General features: G+C 38.6%; 1 protein-coding gene across 3 annotated transcripts in view; it reads left to right on the forward strand.

Annotated features, from left to right (window-relative positions):
- The first annotated feature begins 19,030 nt into the window (after positions 1-19,030).
- The window catches only part of si:dkey-246i14.3 (ephrin A4), a 29,413-nt gene continuing 22,927 nt past the window's right edge, over positions 19,031-25,516 (forward strand). The window contains exon 1 of one of the 3 annotated variants that reach the window (XM_041988276.1): positions 19,031-19,607. In XM_041988276.1, coding sequence (XP_041844210.1) covers positions 19,495-19,607 — 113 coding nt within the window. In that variant the 5' untranslated portion in view covers positions 19,031-19,494. The remainder of the gene's footprint in view (positions 19,608-25,516) is intronic. The other 2 variants (XM_041988275.1, XM_041988274.1) reach the window with 2 other exon arrangements.

Here is a 25,516-nt window from a genome sequence, read left to right on the forward strand (position 1 = left end):
TCCCAAAAATGCACCTGGTCCTTGCTCAGCTAAAGCAGATCCAGAGTCTTCTTTGTTTCTTTGTTTTGTTTACCTTTTCTCACCCTCAGTTTGTTTAAGAGTTACTGCTAAATTTGGCTCATTTACTGTTGTTCAGCTGGCTGTTTTTGGTTGGGGAGAGACTTCCACCTGACTCTACTGTATGACTCAGTGGAGCTGGAGTAGTTTGTAGCCGTGTTGCTTCCATAACTTGAGCCTATTGATGAAATTAATGACTAGGCTGACTAAATGGGCTGTTGCCATATGTGGTTCTGGAGCCTCGCAGGGGTGGGCAGGCTTTTACACCAGCCAAGCACAGTCAGCCACAAGAGCAATAGAGCAAAAAAGAGGACTTGAGAGTTTTTCATAGGTGAGGTGAAGTGGGGGGGATGTTAGACAGAAGAAGACACATACAGGGAAAAAAAATGATGGAGAGAAGGGGGAACAAAAGCGAATGGCAAAGATGAAGGGAAAGAGAGTGAGTAAGTAAAAGCAGGTCTGGTCCAGGTGGGGTTCAGACAGTCAGTATGTTATTTTAGGAGGGCAGAGGGAGGGAGGATGTGAGAAAGGGATGGATAGAGGGAGGAGAAGATGAATGTAGTTAATTAAGATGAGCAGGCGGAGGAGACAGTGTGGAATTACACAAACACTAATTAGAGTCTTCGTTAGGGGGCACGAAACGAGAACAGCACATCCATCATCTCAACCCTCCATCCCTCTTTTTTCCCTTCTCTGCTCTCCACTGCTTTAGCTTTGCAACCACATTCCTCTCGCAATCCTACTCCTCACTGCCTCTGCCATCTTTAATCCTCTTCTGCCGCTTTTTACCCCTCCTTCTTCCCCCCCTTTTCTCAATTTTTCCCTATTGATCCCATGAGCAGTAAACTAAATAGACGCAATTTAACATCTGGAATCATTATCGAAGCAACCTGTGCTGTTCCTTTCCTCCAGTTTTTCTTGCTCCTCTCTGTTTTCACAGTATTTCTTCTTTTTTTAAATGATTGCTGGAGGAAGGATACCACTTCCACTCTTACACTTTCCTGTTTGACGCTGACAAACATTAACTCCACTATGTCAGCACAATTTTTATAGCCCCAGAAAGCCAGTCAGCGCCTCCTCTAGTCTGCTGCACTCCTCCAACATACAGCATACAGAGCACTGTAAACTACTTACTCTTATCTTGTTTTCTTTCCTGTTCTGTTTTTTTTTTTTTTTTTTTTTACAAACAAGTTGTGAGCATAATACTCATGTCCTCTTTATCATTTCACTGTCCCCCTCTGGCTCATCCCTCATTCCCTGTAACAACTGAGGAGCAGATCAGCTTCTCCCTGTTGATGTCTGCATCAATTTGCTCTCATAAGACCACAAGGACAGACAGAATAAAGAGGAAAGGATTTGAATAAAGGTTAGCCAATGCCAGATTTTGTTTTATTAAGTGAATCTTACACACTTGATGCAGAAAAATACTTAAAGGAATCAAATATTGAGTGATTTAACGTGCTGAGCTCATAGTGACTTTGATTATGGACATGTTTGAATTGATTTAATACCATTCACAGAGAATTCATATCAGATCCAAAATCTTCAGAGCTGTGAGACCCAGTTTCAATGATTTCAGTTTGGGCAAGAGAAAAAAAAGAGAGAGAGAGAGAGAGAGAGAGAGAGAGAGAGAGAGAGAGAGAGAGAGAGAGAGAGAGAAATCAATCCATATAGATGAAACTTGGGGGCCATCAGTAGTCCATCACACTGAGCAGTTAGATAACTCATTTTTTTCAGGTGTGGTAACACAATTGCTAGAAAATAGGGTTTTAAAAACACATGCTACTGACACCCCATATATTAAGCTTTTCATAATGTTTTCTGTAAGTACCTTCAGGAAAATCACACATTAAAGTTTATGGATCTTCAAACCCATAAACAAAAAAAGTTGCTTCTAAATGCCCATTTTCTAATAAATGCTTTTAGGATTGACTGGGAGTTTGCTTGACCAATCAAATGCTTCATAGAGTTGGAAATAAAGCCATGACTGCATCTCTCAGGATGATCCATGTAAGCTTTACCTCTCCTGCTGTTATGGGCATTTCGGCTCCTGTGCAGTTAGAGCAAGGGTTTGTTTCACATTACCGACAGACTCATGAGGGGTGTTATATTCCTGCCAGGGCTGCCCTTTGTCACCAGCTCTGGTAATAACTATTAGGGACAACATTTCCAAGCAGAGCCAGGAGGCAGAGTGTGCACGGTTCAGTGGACTCAGGATCTTTTCTTTTTGCAGATGATGTGGTCTTGTTGGCTTCATTGATCAGTGACCTCCAGCTTGCACCGCGGTTATTTGCAGCCAAGCATGAGGCAGCTGGGACAAAAATTAGCAACTCCAACTCGGAGACCATAACTCTCAATTGGAAAAAGGATGGAATACCAGCTCTGGGTTGGAAATTAGCTTTTGTGTCATGTGAGGGAGCGCAGTTTAAGTATCTTGGGGTTTTGTTCATGAGTGTAGAAAGTTGAACAGCATATTGACAGGGGAATTGGTGCAACATCTGCAGTGATGCAGACATAATACATCTGTGTTGTCAGAAAAGGAAAGCTAAGCAAAAAATTAATTTACTGGTTGATACATTCCTACCTTCACCTTTGCTCACAAGCTGCAGATAATAAACAAAAGGACAAGATTGTGGATGCAGCAGAAAATTAGCTTCTTTCCACGAGCAACTGGGCTCACCTTTAGAGACAGTGGGAACAGTTCAGTCATTAGGACTCAGAATAAAGCCTTTCCTCTCCAGTGGAGGGAGTCATTTGGGAAAGTTGGGTCATATAGCGTAGATACAGGGGATATATCCTGAACACCTTCCTTGTGAAGGTGTGCTAGAAGAACTGAAAAAGGTCAATAGAGATGAGTCTGGAATGTCTCTACTTGGACTGATAATCACATGATCTAGACACTAATAATTACGAGAAAATGATTATTATAAAGATGGCTGCTTTTCGGTTACACACTATAGAAATGATGCATCATTTTACCTATTTATTGTAATAAGTAAGATTTTGTTTTGTGACAATATTATTCCATCTGCCTTTTAAAGATAGTCTTGGATCTTTGTTGTTTCAGTCTTGATTAGTGACTTACTGGGGGTGAAACCCACCACCCATCCTGAGGAGTTTTCCTGTCTTTTTGTTGGTGCCTTACATCTCATCCCTTAGCCAGACTATTACTCCACCTGAGTGTTGAATGATTGCTAAGGACATACATGTTGATGGCTTGGACTTGCTTTTGCTATTCAGCTGACTCTTCAGGACTTGCCTTACTCTTTGTAGATAAATATCAGGCGTAGGGTTCAGGCCGATGCAGAACTATAGTGGATACAGGGCATCTCCTTTGTATGGGGAGGACTTTATGGTGACTTGTGCAGTTGGCTTTGAGTTGGCCTCTAGGATTGTCTTCCACAGTATCCATGTGTGCAGCATTGTGAGTCGTGGGTCTACTGTTGATGAAGTGTGTGAAGTGTTGATGCTACCTTTTCAACAAAGTGCAGAGGAGTGCTAATAACAAGCAACATACCACCGCTAAGCATGAATATTGTAAAATGGTATTCAGCATTCTAATTTCAGGAATCTCTTTGAGAATATTTATTTACTTCTTGCTTTCTAACCTCTGAACCAAACCTTCTTGCTTCAGGGTCACAGACACAGAGTTGACAGAGCAGAGGACTCCTAACTGTTTTAAGCTCCAAACTCAGGTCAAAGGTCACAGTGTGCTCACAGTTGGAGAGTGCTAACAAGCTATTGTCCACATGCCCATCAAATCTAGATGACCCCAGAACACTTTCAGAATATTAATGTTCCAAATAAACTTCTTTGTCTTTACAAAGTTCTTCCACACAGGTATAAATGTCAGTATTCAAGCAGAAGCTGTGTAAGAACTCTAACGCAAGCAAAAGTTTATTTAACTCTCAAAACAGAAGCTACTATGGTGATATAGAACAGGTTCTGGGAACTTACCAGGCCAAATAAAGGAAGCATTTTAGAAATAAGTATGATGGTGGGCAGAATTTGCCTTTCCATCTACTTCTCAGCAAGAGAGCAGATAAACATGTTGAACTATTTCATTCTAAAGCCGCATATTAAATTTTGATTGTTGTAATTTTGAACAGTTTTTAAATAATTTCTATTATTTCACAGCTTTGCTGACAAGGTAAATGCGCATTATGTAAAAACCTAATTAGGTTATGTACACAGGCTATATAGGCAAGCTAGACAAAAAGATTTTTAATATACAGCTGTGAAAGGGTCTATTTTGAGATATTGTGATTTAATGGTCTTAATAAGGTACATTTATTGCCATTTCAAAGATACTGTATGCACAATGTGCTGTGGTTGTTATTGCTGTCGCTTCATGGCAAGAATGTTCCTGGTTTGGACCATGACTAAGGCCTTTCTCTGTGGAGTTTCCATGTCCTTTTGGTGCCAGCATGGGTTCTCCCCAGGCACTCTGATTTCCTCCTACAGTCCAAAAACATGCACGTTAGGTTAAATGGCAATTCTGAATTGATTGTAGGGGTGATGGTGAGTGTGTCTTTTTGTCTCGTTAGGCTCGGTGATGGACTCTCTCGGTAGGAGTTGGCACGGGTTTCATGCCCTCATCCGACCCTGATCAGGATAAAGCAGCTATGGAAAATGAGTTGAAACATTCAACCACAATTTTAAACATTCAAAAAAAAAAAGAAAGAAAGAAAATGTAAAAAAAGAAAAATGCATTGAATGAATGATGTTAATATAATTTCAGTTGTATTTCATCACATTACACAACTTTTAACTGGGATAGTGAGTCAGTGTAGTCTGAAAAACATCAAAACACATTTTTATTTTATACTCTCTTATGATTCCAACTTCTTGTTCATCATATTGATGGGCAGGGGGTCAGTGAATAGAAAAAAAAATGCACCAGTGGCATTAAACTCTTGGAAAGCGACCATGGGAGGGTAGGACTGCGAGGAGATAAGCAGGCTGTGGTTTTTGGACCACCCCTCTGTAAACACTTTTGCAGAACATTGTACAGCTGATCATCATGACCATGCCATGGCAACGTCTAGCTATGTCTCATACATTATTTTTATACCCTTTGATTCATTTTGAAAGTGCAGATATATGTACATCATGATGAAATTGGTTGCAATCATCAAAAGAAATAACAGCATCATCTTCTACTAATTTTTTTATATCTGCATCTTTAACATCCTATTCTAAAAGTAAAAACTAATGTGTCACCAGCTTACAAAGCTTACCACATTGTATTAAGCTTACATACTGGCAGTTTTGATGCTTTTCAAGTGTATGGTTTTATAATTTATGTGCTCCCCACAGGTCTTCAAGGTTGAAATTCTTTGAGCTACCTGATGGGATTCTATTACCCACGCATCCAGGAAAATCAGCACCATGAGCGTCACCTGTCTCTTCTTTCTATCAGTAATGAACAATGTACTGGCCAGCACAACAGTAGCATGCTAATTTGCTGTGAAACCACCAGTACTGCACCTTCTGTAATCCCTGCAGGTGAGAAAGGGGGAGAGAGATGGATTCCTGAGTATCTGATTGAGCAGCGCACAAGATGAATAATTGATGTGTAGGTTCTCCATCCCAATGAATTTACAGAATACACACAGATGCCCAAACACCAACTGTCTTGCAGCCCATACTATCATCAGTATCTCATATTAAGCTAATCCTTCAGAAAATGATATCTGTGATTCAGTTAGTAGTAGCATGTAGTGCCATCTCTCCTTTGTGTAGGCCTTGGTTGTGTGTATAGACCTATGTTTGTGCATGCTCTGTTAAATTAAGCCCATTCATTAAAGTAAGACCATTTATTAATATCAGTTGCAGTCCCACATCTCTTTTAGATCTTCAGGCACGAACTCATAAAAAAATAACAGAAAGATATGCAACAATAAAATTAAACCTGAAAGGCCATCACAAATACTGAAGGAGACAATTTCAGTTTGATTTAATAAAACTTAACCTCTAATCAAGCAACAAACACTGGTATAACCGTGCTCTCATGCTAATTCTCCAAATGATTTCTCTTGCTTTTTCATTATTCATCATCTTGTTTTCATGCACTTATTGTTGTTTTCCATGCTCACAGCACTATGATGGCGTTAGTTTTTTTCTAAGGGCCTGCCCCAGGATACACTGTCTTCACAAACAAATCTGAGGTGTTAAGTTCACTCAGCTCCAACCTTTAGCTTTGACTGCTCCATATTTGAAAAAGTGTGTTGACTACAGGAAAATAAGCATTAGATTTCATTGTCATTACACACAACCTATTAGAGTAGGCCGTTCTATTGACTGAAGTCTACAATTTTCACATTATCTGAATTATATAAAGGCAAATAATCTGAAGGCAAACACATTTTCAAATATATCAAAAGAGACGACAAAACCCTGAAGTTTGCTATTGTAATTTAACATTTTTCATGTTTGCTTCCCTTATATCGACCATGCAGTACCAACAAGCCCTTGGATCATTTGCTCATGTATGCCAAAACTATCCCTAATAACTTTTGACAAACATACAAGAAGTATATTTGTGATCATGAGAGCAACTGCATGCAGTGTAAAAATATCAACCATCAAAATGACAATTTAAAACCATAAAAAAACATAAAAATAATGTATATTAGAACTATAATGGTTTCTTAACGCCTTACTAAGTAGTTTTGACTTATCTAATCAAGTGATGTTAATGAAGCTTTAAAGTTTTATTGTAAATTAACATAACTCAAGTGCAAAAATATTAACAATAAACAACTTTTGATTTAGAGGACTGTTTTTTGCATCATTGTTTCTTAAATGAAGCCACCACAAGGTGATATATAAATTTTATTTTAACATATGAGGAAGTCAGACTATAACAGAGTAAAAAAGGGACTCATATCTAACTACAAAAGACTTGTTTAAAATTGTGTATTTTTTAAAGACCTAGCAAATGATAATGGCTTTGATTAAGAAAACAAGAGACAACAAAAGAAAAGCATTTTGTGGAAAACAGCCCATCTTATGGTCCAGTGAGGGAAGAGATGTCAGGGAGAGAACAAGTGTGTATCTTCTATTGTTCCATTTCTCTTTCACGCTTTCTGATTATCTCCATTACCCTGAAAGTCTACCCAAACTTAAAAACACAAACACAAGCTGAGTGTCCATCTGTGAAAACTACGTAATAAACCACATAGATAAGTATAATGCATATGTGTTTGCCTGTGTTCCATTAGTGAGAGTTTGGGGCTGAGCTACGACTGATGTTTCTCTCTTCCTATTAGGCCTTTAAAGGCGAATGTGGAACCAATGGAGGAATGGAGTGCCAGTGGAAGCCGAAAAAAACAACAGCCACTTTAAAGGGCCTAAACCATTTAACCATTTAACCTCAAAGCATTCTCAATGTCATGCTTAGACTGCTGCCTCTGTCCTTCATTGTGCCCCTTGTAAAACTCCATTTCTAATTTACTTTATTGGCACGGTAATAATTGAGTATTGTCACAGCATATCAGATTTTAACACATTTGAATTAAGAAAATTACTTTGCAACAGTTTATTCAGTTTACTGTTCATTTCTTTATATGATTTTTATATAATTTTTCCAGTGCTATATATATATATATATATATATATATATATATATATATATATATATATATATATATATGTAATGTTGAACTCAGGCCTCTAAAACTAAAGTCCCGTGACTTACAATAATTCACTGCCATGCCTGTTTCTTTATGCGACTTTTATCGATAAAGCTAAATCTTATTTAATTATTGCAGTGGGTGATGCATCAGAGAACCAAAGCTTTGTGTTTATCTCATAAAAAGAGAAGTATAGTGGAGATGAAAACCTTGTTGGGCCTTCTTCCTGAATATTGTGATGTGCAATTACTGGACATGTTTGTTTTTGGTTTGACTTGTATTTCAGTTTTCTAATGACCCAAAGAGGCTGTGTAGTTTTTGTTAGCATATTTACCAGGTTTTGAAAAGGTGAAAATAAAGGGAAATTTGGAGACCAATATAGGAAAAGAAACTTAAAACACAAAAGAGTATGAAGAATTTGATGGGGACTATTTTGTGCTATGATGTGCTCTGAAATGTTTTACTGACAAATGCACTTTTTCCAAAAATTCACTGAACATTGCTTTAGGTTATAGTTGAATAATAATAATTATAAAAAAAAAACATGTTAAATACTTTTATAGTCCTTTTTGCTTTCTCATTTTTAACCCGTGCTTCAGTTTGACTGCTGTTAGAAATTTCTTCTAGCTAATTTAGGGAAGAACCAACAAATTAATATATAATTTATTATAAATTATATTTAATATTTTCGTGATTATACATATTTTATTACATATGATGTAGATAAAAAATATAATTTCAAATTAAAAAACTAAATTTCTTCTGACACCACGAAATGGCAGTGTAAGTGTTTAACAGACTCCATTTTCACAGAAGTTAGTATTATGGTGCAAAAAACCAAATATGCAATGTCCTTGTATGAGGATGCTAGGACTCAGGAGGTTAAATCCATATGATGTCCTAAAACTCCTAACGAAAACTGTCCTCATGGCAGAAATGACTTAGTTGTAGAATAGTCTAAATAGAATGTAAACATATTTTGAAAGAATTTTTTTTCTTCATGGGATTAATAAAATACTATCTATCTATCTATCCTAGTCTCCGAAAGCCACACATAAACAGTGTGTATATATATATATATATATATATATATATATATATATATATATATATATATATATATATATATATATATATATATATATACACACACACTGTATATATATATATATATATAAATCCATCTATTTGACAGCATAGCAACATATTTGCCACAAACCAGGAATAAAAGCTACTGCTGCCCTGAAAATAAGTTGCTCACAAACTGACTGATTCTAACTGATGCTATATTGACCCTGATTGGCCGACTTGTCTGTCTGTAATCAAAGTGGATGAAGCGGGAGCAAATATCAGACCAGCAGGATGAGACACTCATTCTTTTCCCCTTTACTTCTTCTCTCCTCGTCCTCAACATCAATTCATTCCTCATTCTGGTTGCATTCTCCTCTCTCCCTCTTTCCCAAGCCTTCTGCTCATCAAATCCCCCTCCATGACTTATACATTCCCAATTTTTCATTTTCATGTTCTAACTCTCTGTCTCTCTCCTTTCTCTCTCTCCCCTGGATATTTAGTTTGATTTATTGCCTCTTGTTGGAAAGGTTGGCGTTTTAATAACTCAGCTCCTCTTCGGCCGAACGAAGAGAGCGAGAGAATGTGCTAGAAGAAGAACTTTAGTAAGCACAAAATAAACGTGCAGACAGACAGCAAGGTTTTTCTTATGTGTTCCTTTTATCTCCCTGGCACTCTCCCACTCTTTTATATCTTCCGGTTCCTCTCACCGTGCACTCCGGCTGAGGATATAAAAGCTAAACGTGCAGCAGAAATGGATGTCAATTTGAGATCCTTTCTGATCTGCGGAGAGAAAGAAAAAAATAAATAAACACACAAACACCTATGTGCACACTCTCAACAGTTGTATGTGAAAACTGACAACTAGATTAATAAATTAAGCATCTGGTTGGAGGTGGAGGAAAACATGGGCTGACCGTATCCTAAAAAGAAATTTAAAAAAAACTTTGAATGTCATTGATAAAGAAGAGAAACAAGTCAGAGGCCAGCCTGGTCTCATGGCAGAAAGTGAAATAGCCACATTGACCTGCAAATTATAAGAAATTGCAGTTTCTTGTGGAAATAAATGTTCATTCTCTCTTTTTTCTCTCTCTCTCTATTCTCCTCCTCTCTATTTGCAATGTAATGGTGAGACAGTTAGCTGTATAAGGGGGTACAAGGTACTGGTAGGTATTAAAAAGATTAAAACCTCGACCTTCAAATCCCATTTTGCCCAGTCTCCTCCAAGTCTCCTCACTTTTCTACTTTTGCTGCACTTCTACAACTTTTTTTTTTTTTTTTTTAAATTTTACTCCCACTTGCTAATGATTAGATGTAGAATTAATGTTCATGATTACATTTAGATGTGAAGAAATGCAAGCTTGGTATTGGAAAACTATACATTGTCACAGACTAGAAAGTTTTATACAACTGCCAACCAAAATGATGCAAGCCTGAATCCGAAGCTACAATGTTTTGGACTTGTGGAACATAAACTATTCCAATAGACAGAAGCCTGGGGATATGTTGTCTTTATATAATTTACAACCACATATTGTGACAAACATAGACATTTGCGGATTAAACTGGGCTGCAATGGGTTAAACTTGGGATGTAAAATCAAGAGAAACAAGAGAGTAAAAGGGCGAGTGAAGAGTTGAAGGGAGCAAAAAACAAAGTGGGAAATTTCTAGTATCAAACAGAATCTTTATTTAGATGGTGATTATTCATACTAGTCATTAGAGAACCCTATCACTTTTCCTCATTTACTGAAAGACTGCGAGAGAGCCGGGGTGAAGAGAGAATGAGAGGGCAATCATTAGACGATATCACTTTCACCCATGTTCTGATGAGGGGAAGAGCTGTACAGCAGATAGGCGCAGACTGAGAATCCACATCCTTGAGCAATAAGACAATAACTAGTAATTAATAATTCAAATCACAAACCACCGCCCAGTCCAAGAGGACTTAGAAAAAACTCTTAACAGTGTTTCAGTTCAGGTTTGTTTAATATTTTGAGGTAAATCTACCTGATCAAAGTAATTATGTGTCACAGCTATGAGTGGATCATAATGTTTTCTTTTTTTTCTTTTTACAGAATGTCTCCTTTAAGAGTAATTAAATCAGATCATATGTAGAGTTAATTACAAAGCATCAAGTGCAATTACTGGAAAACATGGGAGCATTTCCATTTAATTAAATGTTTGCAGGTGTTTATTGTAACCATGTCAAACATTAAATAAAACAACAGCAGAAAAAAGACATGTAATGACATGCAGACCCACATACACACTAGTTTCTGATTCTGCAGTAATAACTCACAGGAAATATTGTAGATGGGGAGAAAAGTCAATGACAGAGAATAAAAGAGAAAAATCTGCATTTTTATCGTCAGCTCCTAATTTTTAAGTGGTGCTGCCTGTTTCAATATTTCCTTTGGGAACAATTAACTTGCTTTTAGTTCCTACCACATAAGCATGTCTGCCAAATCCCCATCAGATCACTGCCCACAAGAAACACACACTGACTGTCAGAAATTACACACACATGGAAACACAAACAGAAAACAGTTAATGAAGGAAGAACACAGCAAACAGCAATGAAACAGCAAGAAGTGAGTGGCTGAATGGCGGTTGTAACAAGACAACAATTTGTTGTTTTTTTTTTTTTAGCTTTTATCTATAATGCAGCTTTATTAAATGAAGCTTTGTTTGAATTGGCATTAAAAAGTCTTTGCCATTATTTTTGCTCTCCAGTACAAATATCTATGACAAGCTTTTATGAAAACACACAAAATGACAGTTGTGTGTTTGTATGTGGTTGCTCTCATCAAGAGAAAAAAAAAGAAGAATGAAGAGAAATGAATTGTTATTTACATTTTAGTCTCTTATCTCATTTAGACCCATTTGGTTTGTGTCTTTCTCAAAGGGTCTTAAATGATGTTCAAAGATAGTGGCGGCACAGTCATTTAAGCCACTACATCTACATGAAGATAGATTTTTGGCAGTGAAGAGAAGGGTTTGTCTTCAGATACCAGAGCATGAACCGCAGATGTTATAAAAGTGAAGTGTGCTGGCAGTAAATACATCAAGACATAACCTTCACTGGAGTTTTGGCAGAATATCAAACTGCACACACAAACTGCTACAGTCTCGTTCATCTCAAAGTTAATTTCTCTACAGAGGGTTCACTCAATCCATCTGGGATGGAGAAGGGAAGTGCAGAAAGATGCAGTGCAGTGGGGGACAGAAAAGGACAGGATAGGATCAATCGTGGGGGTGTTAGACTGCTGGGACAGTTACAGGATGGAAAGGCAGGGGAGAGAATGGGAGTGAGCGCAGCAAAAAAATAGGGAGTGTGTGTTATTTCTCTACTGTTTATCATTTACCAGAAGTTCTAAAACATTAACAGTGTTAATGTGGCTGAAGTGACAAACCATGGAAAAATCCTGCAAAGCATTTTCATTTGACTTTACGTACACATCATAGTAGACACTGAAGCATACAGAAGTCAATGTACAATAGCATGTAGATATTATTGTGCTACTGTGAGCACACTTGGACATGTTCTAGCAGCTAAAATACAAGTGTTAACGACAAAAATAATGCAGTCTTCCATTTAGCCACTTTAGTTTGTGGGTCCTATTATTTTGAGAGCCAACTCAATGTTATACATTATCACTGTTGATGTCATTAGTAACATCTGTCCTTTCCTTAGGGAAAAGTTAAATTTGTTATGGAAACATGCATGTGGTAGAGTCTTGGTGTTGACTATAAACTGTACTGTCAAAAATTCAATAAAAACTTATCTTAAAAGGTTTAGCAGGTAGGGAATTAACTTATCTTTAAAATGCAAAAGATCAATGATGAAGCTTTTTTCATCACTGGACCACCTTATGGAGTGCAAGATAAAGGTTCCAACCATCACAGTCCTTCATCCTAAACATCATCGCAGATCTGTGGATAGACCACAAAAGAGCAACACATCCAAGGAGGCTTTCTGCACTCTCATCTGCAAATACTGGGAGTGAAACACTCTCATAATAGAAACAGCATGTAGAAACTGTGATACCTGGCAAAGATAGTCTTACAAAGTATGGTGCCCAAACTTGAGCTTCAGGTTCTTTTTTTTCTTGAAATAACAAATCACAGAGAGGAAAAAAAAGATCTTGCATAAAATATTAAAGAAATGTTTAATTTTACCTTCATATCTTTTGGAAATTGGGTCATTTTTAACCCACTGAGCTATTCACTTAACTTGGTATTTCACTGTATATGAACAACCTTTGAATGGAAAGTTAACATAACTTGCAATAAAGCTGAGAATCAACATTATATTTGTACATTTGTACACCTTTTTTATATGAAGTATAAACTTTATATTATTTTCATTTAAATGTAAACATATTGTTATTAACCTTATTGGTGTATCGTCTTTAAATAAAGGTTAGCTGTGATTGTGTGATTTGTGCCTGGACATAAAAAGTTAAATGGAGGCCAGATTTTGCAGCTCTGAAATAGGAGTAAATCGAAACAGATAAAACCAGACTGGCCAGTGTTTCAGTGATGATGAGGAAACAGTAGCGACACAGTCAGATTGTTCACTTTTCAGAGTGTTGTATTCAGTGGGGGCCAGTTATAAAGTCAATAGTAATAGATAGCACATTCCACATCAGTACAATACGAGACTTCTCCTCTTTATCCGCTTACATGTAGAACTGGCAGCTACAATGGCTGCAAATACTGCATAGAAAATCTATCCAGCATACCAAGTTCTCAGCTTTTCTGTACAAATAGCAACTATTTGTCACCAAAGAAGTTGAAGAGGCTCTCAAGACAACAAAAAGAAGAACTGACCATCAATACAGGAGAGTGGAAGAAAAGCGTAAACACAGAGAAAAACAGGGGGAGGAAAAGCGATGGGAGCTTGAGGGGAAGTAAGCAAGTGTGGTAAAAAGCATTCAATAAACATGTCTCTATAGTAACCAAGATGTAATTTGCTTGGTGAGAAAAAAAAAGCGATGGAGGCTGAGGAAGAGTAATGGAGAGTGGGGGAATAGAAAAGCATTTACCATCACTGCTTGAGTCCAGAGCTGTAATTATGGAAGTGAGACGCAGCGACAGAGATGGAGGGAAAGAGCAGAGGTACACAAAAGAAAAGATCTGCACAAAATGTACTTTTAAAAAAGGAAAAGGTGAAAATGAAAAAGACACAGAAGCAAAGTAGCGACCCCACAAAATTGGCAGTGTTGCAAATAAGCGGCGTGGGCGTGTGGAAGAAAGGCAGAGAAAAGGCAACAGAGAGAACAAAATGGCAAAGAAAGTTGAGAAAGGGGGGTTCTTTTGCAAGTGTGTGTGGGAGAGAGTTATTGTTCATGGAAAAAAAAATTACCTGGTCATGAAGCCAAATAAAAAATGTACCACTTGAATTATTAAATGGAGGTAAAAGTCTTGTTGCTGTGACCACAGAGGCATATGCAGGGATGTAAAGGGTTTAAGAGGAAGATGTGGAGCGGAGTAAAAATGAGGAGAAGGATTCTTATGGGAAGAGGCAGAATTTGATGATGACGGATAAAAGATGAGGTGAAACATCGAGGCAAATGGCTGATCAAAATAGCAAGAGACCAAAAATAGAAATATTATAGAGAATGGGGTCACTGTGCATGTGAGTGTGAGATGAAGTGATGTCAGGTGAGTTAGGAAGAATAGCGTGCTCATGCTGAGTGTGTTTATTAAAAAGCAAGAGTGTGTATGTATTAATAGTATCTGGTAGTTGATTATAGCTTGGTGTCAGTCTGTGTATGTGGAGATAATGGGATTTAAGAGACTACTGACACTACTGTACAAAAGAAAAAGAGAGAGGAAAGGGAATGATGGTAAAAGGAGGATGTGCTGTAAGGAAAATAGCCAAGAAAAAAGTTAAAATTAAGCAATATTCTTTACAAATATGGAAAGTCCCTTTAAAATATGAAATCAAAATGTATAACTATGTGGGAAAACCTGAAGAACTGAGTGTCATCATATGCAGATGATTAAAGGTACAAAAGGTTCCTGAAAAGCTGAATAAATGTTTTCACATTTCCACATTCATATGATACATAGATTTCTATGTTTTTGTGTTGTAATGGACAGTTTTGTTCAACACCAATATCCTCACAAACTAAAGAGTAAACTTTTTGAAAAATTATGTTTTTCTCAGGTAATTTGTGGTAGGAACTGTAAATGTGGAGAGTGTTTAAAAACATTAACAGTATAGCTCCAGTGGTGGCTGATAGTGGCATCATAAAGTTCTGCTCACATCTGGCAGTGTGCATTTCAGATGATATCACAAATAAATGGCTCTAAGTGTGTCGGACACGGGAAAATGTTTCCATATTGCGATCACACCTTGCTGCTCCAAATTCAAGTGAACATGTGCATTATTTATTTTGCTCCTTGTGCCTAGTTTCTTTTTTTGTCTTATTTTATTTAAAGTTCCTAAGTGAGTGAAATGATCCAGAAATACCTAAACAGGAGCCATAATACAAGCTGTTTGAATTCTTTAAGAATATTAGAAATAATCTTTGTGCCACCTTTGTTATTTCCTTTAAGCATAGGAAACATTGGAGCATTTCACCCTTGTGTCCTTTTCTTTCCAGTCAGCTTGTCAAGTTTTGTACTGGGCTGTTAATGACTATTCATTTTAATTGGGTGTGTTAAAGCATGGAAAGAAATTTAAACCTGCAAGACAGTGTCCCTTGAGAACTGCAATTGGACATCCTTGATAAGATATGGCCTCTGTAACAATGTGATAGGATTGCATCAGGTGTCATATCTGAAGTACTTTGTGGAAAATATTGAACAGCTGTAGTCTCAGTGATGCAGACCCACGTTGTAGCTTAGGGGGCATTCACACCAGGATCGCCAAGGGGACTCGATTCAGTTGGACAGGGAATTATGAAGAAATTCACACATAACTCATGTAAGTTTCAACTTCTTCTTTTTCTAACATGGAAAAAAAATTACAGGGTTGGTTTTTGTGTTTGAACTGCCCACCTGCTTGCTTTCTTTTTGTTAATGGTTGTTATTTGTTTTGTCTTGTTTTATTTTACTAACATGTTCAAAATAATCTAAACTCAACTCCTTCCGTTGGCTTTGTTTGCTTTCACACTGAACTTGCTAGATGTGAGCAGGCCGGGCCTACATGTGTCTGCCCATGTTTGAGGAAAGGGCAAAAAAAAGAACAGACAAATAAAAACAGGTGATTCTATTCTTAGGTTCAAATCCTAAACCTTAACACAAACAGACCTGATGATAACACACATGTGCTATCAAAAGTGACGCTAAAAGTAATTCTTACCTCAAGAAGTAACAGACAAAAAGAATTTTAGGCTCGGACATACTGTAAGGCCAATATATTGTAACTAGTTTTATATGTTTGTATGTGTTTTTAGTCTGATATGGGACATAGCTAACCTGGGAAAGTATTTATGTTACGTTCTGTCACGTACTGGTCTCTACCTACTACTGCTGACAAAAAAAAAAAAAAAAAAAGATCAAATCTTTGACTGTTAAGTGCTGTGCATTAGAGTGTTAAATCTTTAATAATAATAATAATAAAAAAACACTGTACAAGCTAAAGAAATACTTGTTCCTGTGTGAAGTCTCTGGTACTGGTCTGGCTGTGTTTGTCATTAAAAAACAAAACTCCTTTTTCAAGTAAAAAGTTGTGTGGGACTTTATCTTGATTTAATTGCACAACAGTCTGTGGTGCAACAGCTCTGTTCCCTACCTCCTACCTACTGATGAGCATTTTGGAGGAGCCCACAGCTGTGCAAAATCACGTATATGACAGTTTGGTTGAAAAGAAGATCCACTCTTTCAAAATTTTGTGGAATGTTTCTTATCCATAGAGACCAACATTGTTGTGAAACTCTTACTGACAGGATTTTTGCTTTTTGGTTTTAGGTTTGAGATTAAAAATGTAGGAGCTTCAGGGGCTTGTGAAACTGCAGTAGTATTTGAAGTTTGTAAAATCTAAAGTTAAACTAATTTGTAGATTTTAGGTTAAGGAAACAAATGAGACGTCAACATCATGCTAGTTTTATTCATGGAGCACTAGAACCCGAATTATTGAAACAAGTTCTAAAGAAAAGATTAACAAGAAAAAACAGTTTATGAATCAAAACAAACATGAGTAAACTTGCTGATCTATGTCATAATGGTTAAAGAAGAATAAAGTTGATTTTGTAGAGGAAATTAAATTGAGCAGCTGTTGTGAGAAAACCCTTCAAAATCCAAGAGTACAGTACAGAAGAAAAAGCAAACAATGGTCACTTATTGTTGCACAAAACATTTACACAAGATACTTCAAGCACCAGATACTTTAACAATCACAATTATATTATACTGGATTATTTTCCACATTTATTTAATTTGGCTTTTTTTATCCACTGATTGTGATCAATCTAAAATATATATATAAAAAAAATTCAGGGGTCACAAATTCAAATACCACTGTAGATTTAGGAATAATATGTGTAATTGTACATGTGGGTTTACACTGATATATGGAGAACTCTTTGGGATGCCAGAGAATATTTGCTAAAATACTCTGTGCCAAGGGAAAGGGGAAAAAAACAAACATATTTGACCAGTAATGAGAAGATCAATAAGAGTGGAAATTAGGATGGATGATGGATAGAGACTGAAAGAAAACATTTTGATAACATTGCTGATAGTTATTAATAGACAGGTAGGAGATGGAACAATATTAAAGAGGAGAGAAGGGAAAAACAAGGTTTGAGGGAGAAGATGAGGGTATGAAGTGACTGCTTAGGTTTTTTCTCCTGTCTGTGACGTTAAAACAATAACAATTAGCATGTGTAAAATTGATCAGCTTTGCAATCAACATAGCTTTTAATTTCATGCATCATAACTTGAGATTTCAATCAGCACTCCCATGAGGTAAACGAGACCACTTTTTCTCCAATCTAATCTGAGTCAAGGGGGAAATCTGTTCAATTTATAACGTGCAGCTGAAGAGTTGGCTGCAGGGCTGGTGAATACTTTAACTGCTATATTCTCAAGACAATCCTGAATTGAGGGTTGGAAAGGTTTCTCTGAGGAAGACACAGAGAAAAGAATTAATTTTGACAAAGCATTATTAACCTCTGGCAGTCTTACAAAATTTGTAAGGAAGTGTCTTGTCCTGTAGATCAATCAAAATGATTGAGAGAGGGACCCCTGTAGAGTGAAATACTCCTCTGTGGTCCTGTCCACGTTTGCTGAGGAGGCACGAGCTCACCAGGGACAAATTAGCCACAATGGAGCACTGAGGCATCATGGGAAATTAATGATCAGGACCTCCAGGAAGTGAGCTAATGAGTCCTAGTGCCACACACGCATACACTATCAACCACACACACACACACACACACACACACACACAAAATAAAAGATAAAGAAAGCAAGACAAGGAGGAGGTCCTGCAGAGAGGAAATAGACAAACATGCAGTTGCAGCAGCTAATAACAAAAAGCTATCAATGTAGCCTCGCCTGGATGAGTGATAGCACTGGAGGAATAGCAGGGTTAGCGATCTCACAGACACACACACTCACACATTATAGAATCTGATAATTAGAGAGGACCACCAGTGGCTTTCGCTCACAGAGGCGTAGTGATTACTGTTGCTACACCCTCCCCTGGGGTGGCTGACAACAGCTAGAGAATTAATACTTATCACAACAAACACACACCACAACAACCTCATGAATCTTAGTGTAGTTGAATTAAATGTGGCTTCTGCAGACAACGTTCAGGGAGTTGTAAGTCTCTACTACCCTGTAGATCAATTATTTTGACTGGGCTAGTTACTTCTTATGAGTTGGGTACCTGTTTACATGGCTCTATGATGCCCTACTTGGTGTTATACAGTGAACTGAGAAGCTGAAAGAAGATTTAACAGAGAATTGCAGAGAATGCATTTGTTGTTGAACTTTTGAAGTGCATGCTCAGATGTGGCTTGCTGCTGATGGAAATGTCCTCAGAGGTTGAGATGGAAGCACACAGAATAATGGGGAGGTGGCTCTTAGGTATTTGTGCCCAGGGGGTTTGTCTTTCCACAGTCCGTCCATGCTTATTTCAGGTAAAGGGTAAAAAGGGGAAAGCCAGATGTGTGATTTTTTTTTTTTTTAAATCTGGACCAGTTACAGACGGTCTCCCCACGCCAGTCGGCGCACCTCACTAGGATTTAGCTACACACTTTGGTGTCACACATAACCACACCCTTGCCTATTGATTGGCTAGAAGTTTCCCCGGCACCGCCCTCCCCGCTTCCAGCGATCCGCAGCCTGTTGCTGCCAAACCAGCTGACAGTTTCAGTTGCTAATCTGTCCGATTATTATTGCACTTAATTTAACCTTTGAACTTAGGTAATTTGTCTCCTTTTTAAGTCTTATATTTTGCAGTGAAGGGATCTTAGCCAAAAAAAACATCATGTGGACTGTGGACAAACTCTCAGGAGCTTTCCACCATGACGGTGCGCACCTTCCAGCATGTGACTGTTAAATCTTTGCTCTGGACCCACTTCAATCAGTTTAACTTTATGCATCATGCCGAACTGCAGCAGCAGATGACCTAAAAGTGCGAGTTCATTCATGAGTTGGTGAAGCTTTAGGGAAAAGTTGTTCACCGTGCTCCTGTGTCAGGTCTCCTTACCTGATTCATCCCCAGTCGGGTGCAGAATCTCTCCGCGGCGCCCAGCGAAGGCAGGATGTGGACACCGGGAGCTGCGGCTGCTTGGAAAGCCACGATTTTCCTCCTCAACATCACCCCAGCTCTTGTAGCCAAAAGACATGTTGTTTATTGGAACTCTACAAACACAAGGTGAGACAACTCTGCGCGTAATTATGCGTCTCTTTGGGACAAAATGAGGAGGCTGCTGTCCCTCTCCTGCATAGGCTCAGTGTTTAGGGTCAAACTGGTTCAAATTTGCGGCCTTTACGCAGAACAAGCGGAGCCGGTCTGGACTTGCCCTTTTATTGCACAACAATCTGAACTCCTTCAGAATGAGTCAGGCTTTAGTTTGTTCAAAGAATCTCAGCTATGCAGTAGATCACGTCCTTGTGTGCTTAATTAAAGATGGGTGTAGAGCAGGTATGATTACTTAAAGCCTGCTCAAATCCAAAAGCTATCACACTGGTATTTGCCTTAAATAAAGAAGCCGGAGTGGGACTCTGGGCTCTTTTGATACACTTTCGTGATCACACCCTCTCTCTGCAGCCAGTTATCTTTATCGTAATGACCACATTCCTCTGCCTTTCACCTCTCTTCTACCTTTTGTACTAAAGTTAGTGATTATGCTACTTAAAGTAAGTCAGAACTGAAGGTTTCTTAAGTGTTTGTTGTGATTAATGCCCTAAATGGCATTCTCATGACACAGGTGTATATTAAAGTCTTAAGTACTTCTGTGCATATGTGAATATATGTAGTTGAGTAATGGGAGGGTGTGTATGTTTGTTAGTGTGTGTAAAAGGTTGATTAGGGCCTATTAGCCAGGCATAGTGAGGCTCACCTGCTGATCCAGGTGTTCCAGTTTGGTTAATTGAAGGGTTGGGGGGGGGCTTCAGGGGCAGGCAAAGCCTAAAACACATCCACCATTACTTCACACTATTATTGAGAGACTAGAAGATATGATTCCCCTAAACACACTTTCAGATAATCTTTTTACATAATAGCTTGTGGGCTCTGAGGCAGTTTCGTCATGTATTTTATATTTATTGAGAAGAAAGAATGAGAGAATATGACTCCTGAGGCCATTAATTTTCCCAAAGGCTCGTTTGTCAGCTCTGCAGGGCTCCTCCTCTGCTTGAGTCATGGTTATGTCCAGCGTGTCCAAGCGAGTAAAACCCAGTACAGTAATGGGGAGCAAAGAGAAATGTGGTTTGGGAGGAACACTGTGAGGATTAGGAAGCACCTTCTTGTTCCCCAGGGATTCAGGGATGAATGGTCACAGCCTGTGGCAGGGCCACACAGTCTGCTGCAACACCACACAATCACAATGCCATCAGCATCACGATGGAGGATAACCCACTGTGGCAGAGAAATACTCTCATCACAACATCACCCAATCACAAAGCTATCAGTGGAGCAGTGATGTCCAGAATCTCCTCTCCTCTCCTCTCCTCTCCTCTCCTCTCCTCTCCTCTCCTCTCCTCCTTCAACAAACCCTGCTCTCCATTTTATTTTTTTGTTTGCTCTCCCCCGCACCCCTTCCTCCTCCTTCTCCCCCTTTATCTCTCATGACTCCCTCCTGCCCAGTGATGGATATTGGCAGCGTGATTAGTTGAGCAGAAGAAAAGGTAGCCAGGGACAGGAGAGCCATGCTCATGTTGGCTCAGCGCTGCACTGCAGGGCCCTGACCACAACTCCATTCTTGAATCTGTAATGAATATTTTTGTTTTCATTAAACAACTGCATACTCTAGCCTCTCACTTCTGGCAAATCCTAAAGAAAATGACCAACCAGCCCTGCAGTTTTCCTCCACATTGCCATTCTCCAGAGCATTTTTCAGCTCACTGTTGTGGTCGACCAGCCAGACAAAAGCTATTTAGATTCATTTTCACAGCTTTTATATGTATTGTTGATATTGAAAAGGCCCACTATAAAGCCAGTATATGGTATTTGGTCAGCACAAAGCTGCAGAGTGGTTAAGGGAGCGTGCACTATAGCTCCTATACAACCTTATTTCCCATAGGAGTTTATGGAGAAGACAACAGGATAAATATTGACTTAAAAGTGAGTAGTTGGGGACTTATATTCATTATGCTGGCAAAACACAAACACATGATTAAATTGCATTAGATCTACTGAGTGTGTAAATAGGTAACTGTTTGCTTACACTGCTGATATGATATATCAGTGCTGTATTTGTAGATCTGGCTTTGTGCGTTTTTATTTAATTCAGCCATTTTTATAAATGTTACTAATTAAAACTTAACCTCTGATGCTGAGAAAACTTGGGATAGTCTGTTTCAGAGGTTATAATACAGGCTCAGGTTGTGTAACTGTAGCTGGTTAGAAAACATTCTCTTTTCAGTATGGATGACAGAAGACAGTCTCTGGCCGTCACCTCTCCTACGACATGTAGATTTATGGTTTTAATGAAGCGGAGGCAGTGAAGCGGAGACTCAAGAGCCACGTTGCTCTGTTCTTGGCTGGCTAATATGCTTGTAACAAAGGCTCAGTGAAACAATTTAACAGGCACACATTTAGCACCCTCTAGATTGAAAAATGGAGTCCTGAAATGGAACTGATAGACTGACTGCAGGGTCAGTGCTGAATATTGTGGAATTAGATACCCTGGCTTCTTTTTTGTGGGGCTCAAGTGGTCACCCTCTTTTATGGTTTTTATGAACAGAGTTTATGATCGCTCTCCATTTTACAGCTGTATCTCCTTTGGAGCAATAGCTCCGTATTAGATGAGAAATTATTTTGTGCTTCCTGGAGCAGTTAAAGGTCAGTAAAATTATATAACCACAGATCTTGAACTTATGTGTATGTGTATTTGTGTGCTGAGAGTTTAGCTTAACTCTCTCCTGGGCTCAAGCTCCTTTTATTGGTGTATTCAGACCCTTCTGGGCTGCCACAGTGTGCTTTTAAACTTGTTGGGCCAAACACTTTGACCAGCCTTTTTGCTGATGCAGCTTTGTCTGCTTCTTGTGCTGCATTCATCCTCATAAAGCCACTCAGGAATCTGCTGGAGAGTTTGCTCAAAGTACCAAAACTTTACGTATTGAATTACTCCTACAAGATATGGCTTGAAGGATGCGTTTCCCGTCTGTATGAGCTGCTCATACATCAGTAACAAGAATAAATGTCACCCATACCTGAACCAGAAATCAGCTACTCCATTTCCTTGTCTGACTGTTTTTGGGCGCTTACCTGTGCTATTGCTTCTCTTCTTATCTGACAAGGGAGGGGGGAAAACTTGTTGCAACAGTTTCTCTGGAAAGCTTAAGCATCAGGCGCTGTCTTCAAATTCTTTTGTTTTCTCTTCTCCAGATTTTCTGAGAATTACTCATATTACTTTAAAGGAGAAGAGTGTTTTAATTTTTATAATCTCAATAAGAATAACATAGCCACGTTTCTTTTAACAAATAGTTTCCTTATCAAGTGAACACATTTCTCAACAATTTCTTCACTTAATCCTGCTCTATAAGTTTTGTAGACCTTAAAGCAGATAGAGAAAAAAACAAACAAACAAAAAAAAAAAAAAACAGACCAGACCCTGCTGGACTCCCTCTTTTTTCTTGCCTCTATGTCTCAGCTCCTCAGACAATCGCTGAGGGTGAGCTCCCAGCCGGTGAAGCATGTTTAAACGGCACATGAGGAGATGAATATTTGTATTGGTTTTCTGTATCTTTATTGAAAGCAGCCGTCATAAGTCTCCCGTGTAATCTCTGCTCTGTTTATGCATCATTTCCCTCTGTGTGCACTCACGAAGAATCTAGTTTAAATACCAAAGTAAATCACGTTCTGCATACCACACCTTCATGCACACACTCAGATCTGATCTGTAAGTGTAAGCAGAAGACACACATGTCTTTACAGTAAAGTAAAAGCAGACAGTACTTGCATTTATGTCTTTTCAGAGAAGATGATTGCACTTTCAGGGCAGTTGACTTTTTTTTTTCATTATTTCTTCACTCAGCAGTCCATCTCTTCTCTGTAATATGTGTGTATGTGTGTGATTCAATGAATATATTCCTCACATTGTCTGCTATCTCTCCTCTCTGTGTCTGTCTGTACTAATCTCTGTCTTCCCCTGGTAAATGATTAACATTGAGAACCTGGCTGAACTATAATCAACAAACCCACAGTGAGGTAATTACCACCTTATTCCCTGTCCTGCTAACAAAGCAATTTCTCTCTCCCCTCCTTCTCTTCATCTGTCATGTAGCTGTATCAGTGTCTGTCTTTTCACTGTGTCTCTCTATTGTCTCACTGACTGCTGTGCAGCGATCTGTGTAGATTCAGAGCTGCATTTTCAAGAGCAGTTGTGCACCTTATCTGTCTTTGTAAGTGTGCTTTGCATGTTTGTTTTTGGTTTTAAGTGTATTACCTGTGAATGAGTTAACTTTGTATGCTCTCAAGCTTCTTCATCTTTGTCAGAAAACAATGCAAGGCAGTGATTTTAGTGATTTGTAAGCCTGAGAATTGACATTTAGTACAATTGTTGTTGGCTGAAGTTCGTTCCACTGGAACAATAGCTCTGTCAGAGTTGTGTGTTTGTGTGCTCTTGGAGCTGACCTGCTGGTTTGCGTGAAAGGGAAGTCTTTGTTTCCTTGACAAGAGATGGAGTGTGATAAATTTCAGTTCTGGAAAAACAAAACCCAGAAATGTTCCAGCCCTATTAAAACACTCGAGGTATTAATTCATTTGTGATTGTGTTTTTGTTGTTTTTTTGTTTTTTTTTTTTAACAAGTTCTCAAACTTTATTTTCTCTTAACCAGCAATGAAAGTGGTTTCAACTGGAAAAAATCCTCTTTTCCGGCCAGCGGTGTGCGGCTGTGGGAACTTTTACCAACCGCTGTGCCGGCCCCTCGTCTAAATAGGTCATTGTTTTGTTTCCACTTGTTAGCTATGTTGAGGTGTGACTGAAGTGTTCAAGGGAAAAGATGAATTATGGCCCCAGAATGTTTTTTTTTTTTCTTCTTCTTCTTTTAAATGTGAAACATACAGAAATAAATTAATTGTTTAACCATTTCTTTACAGAAAATTTACAGGTTACCAGTAATCATTACTGCTTCCTCCACTTTTCATGCATGTATCTGTGTGAAACCCGTAATCCCCCATTTTGCTGTTTAGTGATATATAATACCTTAGAATGAAACCAGCTTCATCGTTGCACAAGAAAAAAATAATCTTTGCAATTGAAGCAAAAGCTGAGATACACACACACACACACACACACAGGAAGATTCAGGCACACTGTGTTGAAAATGAGGTTCGGGCAGAGGCCTAGCAGTGAGGATGTCTGTATTAAAATGGATCAGATAGTCACAGTGCAGCTTGGAGCTGTCGGAGCAGACATGGTGTACAAGCATGAAAGGACGACCGCTCTCTCCTCCTGGTCAGGATATTTAGTCAATCGATACCAATTTAACACCCAGATATTATCGCTGTCTTTTTGCATTATCACTAGGCTGCATATGGACCCATCTCTTTTCCCAATTTCTCTGCTTGTGCTGCCCTGTTTTTCTGTGTACACATACATCAATATTAGGTTGCATTAAGCTGTAATAAGTTGCATTGTATGAATGTCTCCAAGTGAGGTGGAACAGCTGTGGAATGAAATGAGGTTCAGTGATGTCTGCAGCTCGGTTGGCACAGTACAGCCTGACTTTGGCACAAAATGGCTGCTGTACCGTGTGCATGTGAAGTGGGTGGTTATGGTGGTTAGCGGCTGATGGTGAGCCCTAAGTGGGAGCGTATTCATTCATTCATGGCTCACAATGAGCTGTCATTGTTGCTGGTGTCAGATGAACTGTATTTCTTTGACGCACAAAACACCAATTAAGTTGGGGGAGTGTAAACACAGAATGTGGGAAACGTTGTCAATCTAAGCCTGACCAAAACAACACAATACACCGGTTGTTTAGCCAATATGTGGATTGTAGAAATTCTCACACACGTATGCAGGCAGAAACATCCTTTGAAGTACATATAAGCCCATGCAATGCTTCCACTCAGCTCAGAAATCCCACCAAGAAGCAACCTGGGAATTCCCTGAG

This window comes from Melanotaenia boesemani, chromosome 6 (assembly GCF_017639745.1).
Source record: "Melanotaenia boesemani isolate fMelBoe1 chromosome 6, fMelBoe1.pri, whole genome shotgun sequence".
In the NCBI taxonomy this organism is placed as follows: Eukaryota; Metazoa; Chordata; class Actinopteri; order Atheriniformes; family Melanotaeniidae; genus Melanotaenia; species Melanotaenia boesemani.